This window comes from Periophthalmus magnuspinnatus, chromosome 14 (assembly GCF_009829125.3).
Source record: "Periophthalmus magnuspinnatus isolate fPerMag1 chromosome 14, fPerMag1.2.pri, whole genome shotgun sequence".
Classification (NCBI taxonomy): Eukaryota; Metazoa; Chordata; class Actinopteri; order Gobiiformes; family Gobiidae; genus Periophthalmus; species Periophthalmus magnuspinnatus.
Genome location: NC_047139.1, coordinates 30943725 through 30957445, shown reverse-complemented (window position 1 = coordinate 30957445; position 13721 = coordinate 30943725). Strand labels below are relative to the sequence as shown.

General features: G+C 42.5%; 1 protein-coding gene across 2 annotated transcripts in view; it reads left to right on the top strand.

The window, feature by feature from the left end:
• The window catches only part of LOC117381361 (FRAS1-related extracellular matrix protein 2-like), a 105052-nt gene that overhangs the window by 53132 nt on the left and 38199 nt on the right, over positions 1 to 13721 (top strand). For both annotated transcript variants that reach the window (XM_055226753.1, XM_033978318.2), the window contains exons 5-6: positions 11574 to 11699; positions 13308 to 13559. In XM_055226753.1, the coding sequence (XP_055082728.1) occupies positions 11574 to 11699; positions 13308 to 13559 (378 nt within the window). The remainder of the gene's footprint in view (positions 1 to 11573; positions 11700 to 13307; positions 13560 to 13721) is intronic.

The window sequence follows — 13721 nt, the reverse complement described above, 5'->3', positions numbered from 1 at the left end:
AACCCCATGCAAAAAAACTGATAGAAACCATGATAAAACATAGCTTTATTTCACATAAAGAATATAAGCACTTGACAGATGCATTTGATCAAAATCAAAAGAGCAGGAGAGGTAGAGAGAGTTCTCCATGAGGCCATAATAACACACAGTTGAATGCTTATGTAACATTGCACAATTATTACATGCCTAATTGACCGCCCTTTTATCTCCTGGCTAAACTAATACTCTCTAAGCACTCACACTTTGCCGCTCCTCTAAAGACCAATGCCTCTCTCCCTAAACATCAATCTCAATGCTTAACTACAGGAAGCAATGCCTCCTGTGAAAAAAACAAAAAGCCTCCAAAAAACCCTTGGCCATCACTCTGTGCCTCTTCCCCCTCTGTCTTCAGCGTAAATTGAAATGTTAATGGAATATTGAGTAGTGGCTGCTCCTCCATTTAGGCTACATTTTCTCCTCCGTAGCTTTTACAATGTTGTATGAGACATTTTGCATAGATTGCTCTTTCTCTCTCTGTCTCTGTCCTTTTAGTGTTAATTATACACATGCAAGGATGCAAATAGTGATGCTGCACACAACATAACAGCTGTCTCTCTTTTTGGTTAAGAATGTTTTTCTTTTTTGTTTTTTCCTGTAAATATTGTGAAAAAATAAATATATATATATATATATATATATATATATATATATATATATATATATATATATATATATATATATTTATTTATTTTTTTTTGTATCATAATTATAGTCAAATTGTGTGTATTGGGTGCAGATTGCTGCCAAATCTCCATAGGAATGATAATCTTAAAGTATATGCTCTTTTCTCATCCTTAGTTCTATTAATGTATAAAAAAATATTGTCATAAATAAAGATAAACAATGAAAACTATAGAAAATCATGCTTACATATTGCATCAACAGATTATTTTTTCATGTTTTAAAATATCTATTTTCTGTATGATTTGGACCAGATGCTATTGAATTTAAAATATAGTAGTTATTGTAGTTTTGATTCCCAGTGTGTGTATCTAAAACATGCACAATAGGCTAAACCTTATGATTACTCAGGCTTGGCACTAGCACAAAGATATGAATTGTGATATAGCTTCTTTCCTGCCATACAACAGCCCCTATCATCACTGTCTCGCCATCTCATTTGCTTGTGCATTCATTCATTCTTGCCCCGCCCTCCCCTGTGGGTTCATTACATGATGGCGTTCGGGGCAGGGGTCTTCTTGTTGAGCGCTGTCTCTCGGGATGGCCACACATGACAGATATGTGCCACTCCACTCTCTAATGGTCCTCTGTGAAGCCTTAGCTCTGCCTGTGGATCTGGCCCCTTCCTCTAATGATGAAAACTGCCTTTGTCTGCTCTCTGGTTTAGCCTGTGGGACCCACCTCTCCAGAGGACGTGTCAAAAAGCTAAGACCAGCTTTAGAGCTGAGAGGAGACGAGTGAAAGTGCCTTTAAATAAAAAAAATAAAAAATAAAAAAAACATAACAGAAGCTGGCTGTAAGTTCACGGGCCTTATCTTCTAGTATCTCAGTGATTGCCGCCAGCGCCTCGGTTGCCTTTTTCTATGAAATCTCACCAGTACTCAGCTCTCTGCATTAGCCTGTTGCAGCTTTTGATTAATAACCAAGAATGCTTTTTGTCCTTCAGCAACTCTACTCCCACTCAATGCCGCAGCAGTAGCAGTAGCAGGAGCAACCACCCAGCTCGCTTTAATTACAGCGTGTTATGGCCCACTCGCTCCTTAAAACTGTCTTTCATATATAATCCATGCACGGTGCTGAGTCAAGATGAAGGTGGGAGCCTGCTGTGTGGCTGTTTGCTTGCAGCAGCCCTGGCCTCTCCAGCTCTTTTTGTAGTTTCCTCAACAGAGAGGATGCACCTCTCAGCTGCAGTTTGTGAAGTATCATCACACTATGAACTGAGGTCACTCTTCATAACAAAGAGTGGGATTGTGATTTGGGGCGTTGAAGCAAGGAGGATAGTGATGGTAATCTTAGTAGTTTGAGCTAATCTTACTTTTTGCACAGTCTACTTTCTTCTTAGATGTTTCCCATGAGAAGTTGCTATTCAGACTCATGGAACAATGGAATGCTGTAGATTTTATGCCATGTTCATTTTCTCTATTCCTTTTTTAGTGTTAGTTTGAATGAATTCATTTTTCTATACACTCAACTGAAGTCATACATTTATAACAACCAGTGTATTTATATTAAGGCTATTTTATTGATCCCTTTAGGAAATTGTGTCCTGTACATTTGACCCATTCTTCACAGTCACTTGTGAAACTTGTCAGGAGCAGTGCATGATCACACTGCTGCACCCCGGGACCATCTCCAGATCTCGAGCCATTCTTGGTCAGGAGGTTTACATATCTGTCATAGACCTTTTCATAGGGAGACTTATACCTGAACATTGTCAAAAAGTAGAATAGCTTTTTTCATATTTAGACACAAAATACAGTGGTAGGTCTAATGGAGTGTGTTGACTTGAGTACAGTAGTGTTGTATGGCTGTGTACTAACACTAACCAAACACACCTGCAGCCCAGTGAGCCGTCGCTAACGCGCCTACACAGCTACTCAAGTAGCCCCAAAACCATTAGTTGTAAGGGTGGGCATATTTAGTTTTATTATGTATTATTGATTTTATGAAGTTATATAGAGGCTTATGTAGAAATGCTTAAAAGAAAATGTATTTTAGTTCTGATTTATTTTTGTTTAATTAAAAAAAGACAGAATTTACATGAGAATTTGTTCCTAATGTTGTTCCATTTTGATTAAATAAATATAAATCAAATCAAATTTATAACTGTAGTCATGTTCAGGTAACTGTTTTTTGTTTTGTTTTTTTCCTGGCAGGTACAGTTGGTTTGCAGTTGGAGTTTGTCAATAACTATAAGAAGACTATTCTTATATGATAAGTCCTATAACACTCAGAGCTGAGAATGATTGGAGGAATAATTTCCTTCAGATTCTGCTCCACCTGTCACTGGAGCTGTCACATTCTGCAAAAGAAATATGATTTTAGGAAGTAACTGTCACCTGCTGCAAGACAGTTGTAGATGTTTTTAATCAAAACTGTTGAAAGCAACAGGATTCAAACAAAAGCTCAAGATTTTTATGATAATCAAACAATATTAACCGGACCCTTACACTTGAACTTTTGTGTTTAAAGTGAAGGTGTTTCAGTATGAGACAATTCATTTGTCGCAATTTTTCAACATTAGTTTTCTGGTGTAGCACATTAGCACTGGTTTGCCACCCCAGACCATAATTATTACAAATTATGTGCTTAGTGAGAAATTACCAGCGCTTTCTCTGGGGCCAGTGTGTTGACTTTCACACTTTGTAGCAAAACACTAAGTACAAACTTGGGCAGGGCATTATTTATGAATGGATTTATAATGTATGAGTTTAGTTATTCTGTTTTCTTGCTGGAAATCAGGTGATGGTGCCATTGTTTTTTCAGCAGCATTAATGTTTTAAGAACTTGACCAACCTGTCTGGAAGATATGTTCTCTGTCTCCTGTTTACGTCCAAGCACTTGAGGTATACCTATTGAATTTAAAATAAAGTAGTTATCAAAGAAGTTAAAAGTCTTCTACATAGTCTCTACACAGCAAAAAGGCCCCAAGTTTAATTCCTACTGTGTGGAGTATGGGTTCCCCATTAACCTAAACCATGGTTGATGGGGAATGTGCAGCTTGGTGTTTCTGACCAAGGTCAAGATGATGAGGAGGGCCCCCAGACGTTATACTGTGGTCATCCACTCCTCCTCATAGGTTCCCGGGATGGGTCAAATGCAGATGACACATTTTCCTACAAGCATAATAATAACTTCATATACTTTATATATTCATTTATTCTGTTTTTCATTTTATTTATGTGTGGCTGGAAGTTATTGTGCACAAATCTAGCTACAACTGTGTGAGTTTGCATAGAGTCATGAGCCTGATCTACACCCTGATAGCTAAAAAGAATGTGCTGTTCTGTTCCTGGATAGATTTCAAAGTCCTTTAGTTTTGATGTGTGCAGAATTTTGTCAGGGGCGGGTGCAGCTTGGAGCACCCTGGGGAGCTGCAGATTGTGGGCAGTCACAGAAAGCCTGGGTGCAGGCGAGAGGCAAAGATTGAGCCACGGAGACAACAATTAAGCCTAGAGCCTGGTGCAGTGCTGCCCCCTGCCAGGCGTAAGATTGTCTTATGTTGATGGCTCCATTGGTGAAAAGTCATCTCAGGTGCCCCAATCCTTTTTACGCTGTCGAATCATCCTCTTCTATATATTTTTCTCTTATTTGTCACACTCCAGGGCTGGACTATTTTGTCCAAAAAAAAGGCTTTGAACTCAACATTTGCCCACTCAATCATATAGACAATTTTAGCACTTAAAGAGAAAAAGAATGGTGCTATTTACTCAACAACGATACCACAAGAGACAAAACTTTAAATTAAAATTACCAAATATACAATTGTGAATACAATTGACATGCAAATTGATAACATATAAGTGCTTTCTAAAACTGGTCAGAAAACAATGTAATATGTTAAATGCTACAACTGTTCATATAATGTATTATTCTTGCATTAATTAGAACAAATAACAACAAATATTGCTTTAAATTATACTTTATAGGTGCATTATATAACTTTTCTGGTGGGGGTCTGCTACGTTTCTCCATGGAGATATTATTGCTTTGCCTAGAAATTCCAGATCATGACATGCACAAACATGCACTCTCATTGTGTGAACTGTAATTTGGTCCATAGATAAGTAAGTTTCATGTCATAGTGTGGAATGTTCCAGGGAAAGCAAAACCTTTTCAATGGAAACAAGCAGATGGTTGACCCTCCTCAGCAATAAGAGCTACATAAAAGAGCACTTTAACTATGTTCGTAAAATGTAAAAGGCTGAAACTGGGGATTTTATTGCTTGTCCCCTTGGCTAGTTCACCACTTAACCTCCTGTCTATGTAATAATCATTAAAGCAGCAAAAATAGATTACCGTATTTTCCGGACTATAAGTAGCACTTTTTTCATAATTTGTCTGGGGGTGTGATTTATACTCAGATGTGATTTATATGTGAAATGATTAAAATATATAATTTCACATCTTCATTATTGTCACACTGATAACTATGCAAGGGCACTCTAGACAAGTATGACAGTCATCTACTTCCAGAGCGGTGCTCCATCTACTTCTGGAACTGGCGGAGTTCACTCCAAATCACACAATTCAATGGATTTAGTGATTTGGAGTGAGATCAAGAATAAACTTATTAGCTTCTTTTTTATGCTTTAGTTATCTGATTAACTGTTAATATCTTACTTTAATCTACCAGACACGTATTCAGTTTGTTGCTTCATGTGCTTATTTACGTATTTGTTGTGTAACAGTTGATTATACATGTAACAGTTCACTTGTTTGACCACTAGATGGCTCTGGTGTGTATATAATACCTGTAAAAAAATGTACTGGATTTCTTTTATACATGTCATATTTAATTTCCCCTTATTTATAAGATCATAAGGGTGATCATTTTTAATTTGGAACAATATTATAAATGTTTAGTTTATCATAAGTTTAGTTTAAGGTCATTCAGCCTTTTACACTGAAGTGTAGTCTTACCCGACAGAGCACTATCACTAGCACAACAATTGAAAAGTAAAATATAAAGTTTTCGGTTCACCGGTTTATTTACTAGCAGGCCAAAGTGGTATTTATATTTTCCATGCGTTCATATGCAGTTTTGTGTGTATTTGTAATATGTGATGTTTGCTAGTTCTACGGCGTGAACTGTGATGAAGTAGAAAGACCACAGTAAACATAATTGAAAACACTCTTGTGTATCTCGTGTTTGTGGACAAGCCAATATATGTTACTTTAGCATAGCGTATCTGATTAACTGTTAATGTTTTAAATAAACATACCAGACATGCATTCACTTTGTTGTCTGTGTGTTATGTCAGCGTGCTGTACTGCTATTGTTGTTCTCTATTTTATTGTTATTATCATAACTTGTCTTTAAAGATAAAATGTCTGTTCTTGGTCTCGGATTTTGTAAAATAAATTTTCCCAAAATTGCGACTTATAGTCCAATGCGACTTATGTTTTTCATTATTATTCATTTTTTCTCTGGTGCGAGTTATACTCCAGAGCAACATGTAGTCCAGAAAATACTGTACTCTTTGAAAATTTAGTCAATTAATTAGAACATAAATTAGTTATCAGAAAATTATGTAAAGATCCATCCATCCATCCATTTTCTTCCGCTTATCCGGGGCCGGGTCGCGGGGGCAGCAGTCTAAGCAGGGACTCCCAGACTTCCCTCACCCCGGACACGTCCGCCAGCTCCTCCGGTGGGACCCCAAGGCGTTCCCAGGCCAGCCGAGAGACATAGTCCCTCCAGCGTGTCCTGGGTCTTCCCCGGGGCCTCTTCCCGGTGGGACATGCCCAGAACACCTCCCTAGGGAGGCGTCCAGGAGGCATCCTGAGTAGATGCCCGAGCCACCTCAGCTGGTTCCTCTCAACGTGTAGGAGCAGCGGCTCTACTCCGAGCTCCTCCCGTGTGACTGAGCTCCTCACCCTATCCCTAACGGTGCGCCCGGCCACTCTGCGGAGGAAGCCCATTTCAGCCGCTTGTATCCGCGATCTTGTCCTTTCGGTCATTACCCAGAGCTCATGACCATAGGTGAGGGTAGGAACGTAGATTGACTGGTAAATCGAGAGCTTCGCCTTCCGGCTCAGCTCCTTCTTTACCACAACGGACCGATACAGTGACCGCATCACTGCAGACGCTGCACCGATCCGCCTGTCAATCTCCCGCTCCATCCTTCCCTCACTCGTGAACAAGACCCCGAGATACTTGAACTCCTCCACTTGGGGCAGAGACTCACCACCCACTCGGAGAGAGCAAACCACCTTTTTCCGGTCGAGAACCATGGCCTCGGATTTGGAGGAGCTGATTCTCATCCCAGCCGCTTCACACTCGGCTGCAAACCGCCCCAGTGCCTGCTGCAGGTCCTGGCTCGAAGAAGCCATCAGGACAACATCATCTGCAAACAGCAGAGATGAAATCCTATGGTTCCCAAACCAGGCCCCCTCCAGCCCCTGGCTGCGCCTAGAAATTCTGTCCATAAATATAATGAACAGAACCGGTGACAAAGGGCAGCCCTGGCGGAGTCCAACATGCACTGGGAACAGGTCTGACTTACTGCCGGCAATGCGAACACAGCTCCTGCTCCGGTCATACAGGGACCGGACAGCCCTTAGCAAAGAGCCCCGGACCCCATACTCCCAGAGCACCCCCCAAAGGACACCACGAGGGACACGGTCGAATGCCTTCTCCAGATCCACAAAACACATGTGGACTGGTTGGGCATACTCCCATGAGCCCTCGAGGACCCGATGGAGAGTATAGAGCTGGTCCAGTGTTCCACGACCAGGACGAAAACCACACTGCTCCTCCTGAATCCGAGGTTCGACTATCGGTCGAATTCTCCTCTCCAGTACCCTGGAATAGACCTTACCGGGAAGGCTGAGGAGTGTGATTCCCCTGTAATTGGAACACACCCTCCGGTCCCCCTTCTTATACAGAGGGACCACCACCCCGGTCTGCCATTCCACAGGCACTGTCCCCGACCGCCACGCGATGTTGCAGAGACGTGTCAGCCAAGACAGCCCCACAACATCCAGAGACTTGAGGTACTCAGGACGGATCTCGTCCACCCCCGGAGCCTTGCCACCGAGGAGCTTGCCAACCACCTCAGTGACTTCAGCCAGGGTGATGGACGAGTCCGCCTCTGGGTCCCCAGTTTCTGCTTCCTCCTCGGAAGACGTGACGGTGGGATTGAGGAGATCCTCAAAGTATTCCTTCCACCGCCCGACAACATCCCCAGTCGAAGTCAGCAGCTCTCCACCCGCACTGTAAACAGTGTTGGTGAAGCACTGCTTCCCCCTCCTGAGGCGTCGGACGGTTTGCCAGAATCTCTTTGAGGCCGTCCGATAGTCCTCCTCCATGGCCTCCCCGAACTCCTCCCAACCCCGAGTTTTTGCCTCTGTGACTGCCCGAGCCGCGGCACGCTTGGCCCGTCGGTACTCATCAGCTGCCTCAGGAGTCCCACGAGCCAACAAGGCTCGATAGGACTCCTTCTTCAGCTTGACGGCATCCCTTACTTCCGGTGTCCACCACCGGGTTCGGGGATTGCTGCCGCGACAAGCACCACAGACCTTACGACCACAGCTACGAGCAGCCGCATCGACAATAGAGGTGGAGAACATGGCCCACTCGGAGTCCATGTCTCCAACCTCCCCCGGGATCAGGGAGAAGCTCTCCCGGAGGTGGGAGTTGAAGACCCCTCTGACAGAGGGCTCCGCCAGACGTTCCCAGCAGACCCTCACAATGCTTGGCTTGGGCCTGCCAGGTCTGTCCGGCTTCCTCCTCCGCCAGCGGATCCAACTCACCACCAGGTGGTGATCAGTTGACAGCTCAGCCCCTCTCTTCACCCGAGTGTCCAAGACACGCGGTCGGAGGTCAGATGACACGACAACAAAGTCGATCATCGACCTCCGACCTAGAGTGTCCTGGTGCCACGTGCACCGATGGACACCCTTGTGCTCGAACATGGTGTTCGTTATGGACAAGCTGTGACTAGCACAGAAGTCCAATAACAAAACACCGCTCGGGTTCAGATCGGGGAGGCCGTTCCTCCCAATCACGCCCCTCCAAGTGTCACTGTCATTACCCACATGGGCGTTGAAGTCCCCCAGGAGAACAACGGAGTCCCCGGTTGGTGCACTATCTAGTACCCCTCCCAGGGACTCCAAGAAGGCCGGGTACTCTGCACTGCTGTTTGGCCCGTAGGCCGACACAACAGTGAGAGACCTGTCCCCGACCCGAAGGCGCAGGGACGCGACCCTCTCGTTCACCGGAGTGAACCCCAACACGCAGCGGCTGAGCTGTGGGGCAATGAGCAAGCCCACACCAGCTCGCCGCCGCTCCCCGCGGGCAACGCCAGAGAAATGGAGAGTCCAACCCCTCTCAAGAAGTTGGGTTCCAGAGCCCAAGCTGTGCGTGGAGGTGAGGCCGACTATATCTAGCCGGTAACGCTCAACCTCCCGCACAAGCTCAGGCTCCTTCCCCCCCAGCGAGGTGACATTCCATGTCCCCAGAGCTAGTCTCCATGTCCGGAGATCCGGTCGTCGAGGTCCCCGCCTTCGACTGCCGCCCGGATCTCTCCGCACCCGCCCCTCATGGCTCCTCCCGCAGGTGGTGGGTCCACGGGAGGATGTAAAGATCCTATATTACACAAATTGACTTTTTTGAACTTTCAGCCATATTATAATCTTGTTACCTCCTTAAAAACAGACCTGGAGCCGTGTTTTTTTCATTCATGTTTACACTTTGTTATTAGTTTGTCTACATCTCCAAAGCTCAAAATGTTCTGTTCCACCTTGTGATGTCATGAAGCAGTAGTTTTCAAGTTATCCTTTACCTTGTAGAGATTGGCAATTCCAGGTTTGTAATGATCCAGATGATTCTAATGAAGGTATATGGAGTTTAAAAAAAACCATAGAGGAGCACTTCCTGTATTACCACACGGTGGAACTAACATAACATGTGTGAATGAAACAAAACACAACTCTACGTATGTTTTGATGAGGAAACAACATTATAAGATAAATCATAAAACAGTAATATGGGCCCTTTAAAAAAAAAAGTAAAAGTTTGTGCTATTGTAAAACAAAAAGAAAAGGGCACTACTTTTAAAAGTGTGTACTCAGCTTTGACTGTATACATTACTTGTGGAACTCTGTGGTGTGGAGAAGAAGAAGAAGAAGAATTGAATGTTCTGGGGCGATCCGAATTTGAATGTCGCCTGTTAGAGCTTTTATTGGTCCCGGTGCGTCATTGGAAAAACAGCTCCCAACATTTATTGTTTCTCTAATACCCCTAAGTTCTTCTTGTTGATAGATGATGCCTTCACTGGCCCGAGTCTCTCTCTCAATCACATCTTTCTCTCACTGCGGTGAAAAGGGAGAAGAGGCGCCATCGAAAATGAGATCGGGGTACGCGGGGCCGGACCTAGTTTGTGATGCACTGAGGCTCCCAGCCGATCTGCTCTGTGGGCTGTGGTAGTGGAGAGACCTGCATATGTAATTGAAACAGCGCGACATGCAGGGCCAACTGAAAACACTTCCGGAGGGGTCTCTCTTTGAAGACGTTGCGTCAAACCTGCATAAAAAAGAAATAATAAAAAATGTGATGGAGTTATTTTTGAATATAAATGAGCCGACCACAGGACTGCAACTTCAATAGGTCTTAGGATCTTTCTATTGAATTATCGTTTTGGGTACTAACACATACAGTCCCACCAGCCACTTTGGCCAGTTGAATTTTACACGTAGTAGTTTTGTGAAAAATCTACCCCCAGATACTAATCAATACTAAAACATAAGTCATATTTGGAGACTGGTCTTGATCCATATCAGAACTGAACATTCTATTGTCTATGCCTATTTTTTTAGTGTTATGGTATCAAAATCATGAGCCAGTGTTGAAATCCAGTTTGAACACTGTGACACTCATGCATAGTCCCAGATTAACCCATTGTGCTGTCATAAGTGTTTTTTAGTTAGATGTGACCCCAGCCCAGATATAAAATCAATATGCTTCAGTACTTAAAGTAATTTCTTGTTCTAGGTTATGCACAATACTACTACAACTGTGACTTGTAAAAACCCTAGTGATCTCACCTGCTTGTTTCCATGGAGATAGTTTAACAAGTTTAATTCCATAGTGTGGAATATTCTAGGCCAGTGGTGTTAACCACATTTTCACCAAGGTCCACATCAGCAAAATGGCTGCCCTCAAAGGGCAAGATGTAAAATAAATCTAACAATTTTTTTAACTTGTTAATTCACTGTTTCTGTATTTATTACTTATTCAAGTTACTAATATTGGATACACATTTGCCTAGATGAAAAAAATATTGCCCTGTAACTGTGTATCTCCTAATAAAATTACATTTGAATTTACCTTTAAAGTTACACTGCTGAGGGCGACATAAAATAATGTGGAGGGCCACATTTGGCCCGCGGGCCTTGAGTTTGACACGTGTTCTAGGCTAATCATGTCTCCCTGGAGACAAATCTTCCATTAGAAACGTTACATTGTGCATCAGGGCGACATGAGCTACAGGGGTGGCAGGAGCTCAGTTGGTAGAATGTTTGTCCACTGATCCAAAAGTTGGCGGTGTGATTACAGCTCCCACAGGTGAATACTGTCATTGGGCACTTAACCCACCTCTCCCCCAGTGTCTGTGTACAGTTGTGTATGAGTGTATATGTGTGAATTGGGGGAGTGGCTCCTTCATGTAAAGCGTTTTGAGTGTCTTGAAGGTGGCAAAGTGCTATATAAAAATGTGACAGTTTATCACCTTTAAAAACATAACTGTAACGCCAGAACAAAACTGGCCTCAGTGGTCTTAATGTGGTACTTTGAGTGTAGTTTTGCTGTTTTCCATATGCTGATTTCTCTGTCTTTCATCCATTGGCAGAGTCCACAGTGTTCTTCTCAGAGCAGAGCCGCGCAGTGGAGGAGGATGTTGGAGAGCTTTTCATCCCGGTTCACCGCAGCGGAGACGTCAGCCAGGAGCTTATGGTGGTCTGCTACACACAGCAGGGTACGGAGTAGTCTTTCCCACCTCATCTCACCCACCAAGCTTCACTATATACTCTTACATTGTCTATAAGGATTGTCTAAAGCTGGTTAAAAATGTTGTTTCACAAATAAGTGCTTGTTTACATCTTTACATTGAACCAAAACTGGCTTTAAAAACAATAAAAGTTAAGGCGTTTATTGTTAGTATCAATCTCATCTCTCTACAAAATGCGTGTGAAAACACTGTAAGGTCTAGTTAAATAATTCAGTTTGCGCACATGTTTTTGTAATATCTCTTGGCGTCAAGCTATCCCTCACATTTTTTTGGCTGCCAGTCAGAGCTTGTGAAATTGTTATTCAAATTGGTCGAACACATTCATATATTTTTTTCTCGCGAATGATGCTCTTTAAATCCCCAGGTGCAATCCATTGTTTACAAATGTGCCATGTCGTATCAGGACTTTTCTATTTCTGTCTCTTCTTTTGCCAAGAACATCCAGAACAGTGAAGATTATTGTCACAAGAACAAGTTGTAATTTCTTTTCTTCCAAAATTTCCTCACTAAAACCTCTGTATTAGAGCTGCAGAATATTGCAAAGGCTGGCTTATAGTTAGCTCAAAATGTTGGCTCAAAATGTTGGCTCATACAATAAGCGATATATTATAACAGCAACATATAAGTACTGCATTAGCCTTGATTTAACATTGATTTTGTCAATTTTGTCTATTTGTTTTTATTTTAATTTTGAGTATGACTTGTAAAGTAAGGCATGCACAATTGGACTTATAAAAATTATTGTGTCAAAAAGTAAAATATTGTAGTATCGATAACAGTGATATTGCACACCTCAATCTTTTCCACTATCATGCAGCCCTATTCTATATACCTCCCACTAGTTTAGCAAAATCACCCATTTTGTGTTCAGTGGTCATGTCCTGTCTCACATTTTGACTAAATCATATTTTATAGAGCCAGGGATTAGCCAAATGAAGGCTCTCCTTTGATTAAGGTTAAACGACAACAGAGGACAGCGCAGGTTAATGTTTTCCAAGGCGCAGTAGGGGATGTGACTTCACACCATGTTCTGACATTAAATGAAATACAGCTCCACCTGAAAGTCACTTCACACTTAAAGGTCACAAAAAGACATAATGGTGCTCGGTGACTTGAATTTGGATGTATTAAATAAAAGTGTACCCTATAATCCACTGTCCTATTTGAGACAGACGTTTTTTTTAATGTTGAAAATTAGCTCAATAATAGTTTTACGTAGTTTGTTTGAGTTAGAGATTGAGAATTTTCATGATTTTTCCTCATATTGATTAATCTTCGTTTATTAGTTTTTCATTAAAATCAAATGAAGACAAGGTAAATGTTGTAAATAAGCCTAATCCTTCCCTGGTACCATTTAACACACAAAATTATCCAAATTATTTTTCCAAAGACTGAACCCTACTCCAAGCTATTTTGCTTGTTCATACGCTGTCTGCATAGGTTTCCTCTATCACTAAAATGTGTACAATAGACTTATTTAATTGTTCTAATTTTCCCTGGTTGAGTAAAGGTGAATCAAAATGTGCCTATTCTGAACTTCTCAAATTTTGTAAAGATCTTTTTTATTTTCCTTAGGTTCTGCCACTGGGACTGTCCCGACCACAGTGTTGTCCTACTCAGACTACATCTCCCGGCCCGAGGAGCACGGCAGCATGGTGCGCTTCGATAAGGGCCAGAGGGAGAAGCACTGCCGCGTGGTGATTATCGACGACTCTCTATATGAACAAGAGGAGAGCTTCAACGTCAGCCTGTCCCTGCCTGTAGGGGGCAGACTGGGCACTCACTACTCCACCACCAAAGTCACTATTGTGGAGGACGCAGATGACGGTAAGGGCGTTTAAATGTATAAAAATAAGTTACAATAGGTCAGTAGGGCTGTGTTATTGAATAAAGAAAATCTTGGTCAGATAAAAACTTATCGACCAAATGTGGGCGAGGCATGGCACTACCTTAAAGGTTTTATATTATGCAAAATGGATTCCTATGAGC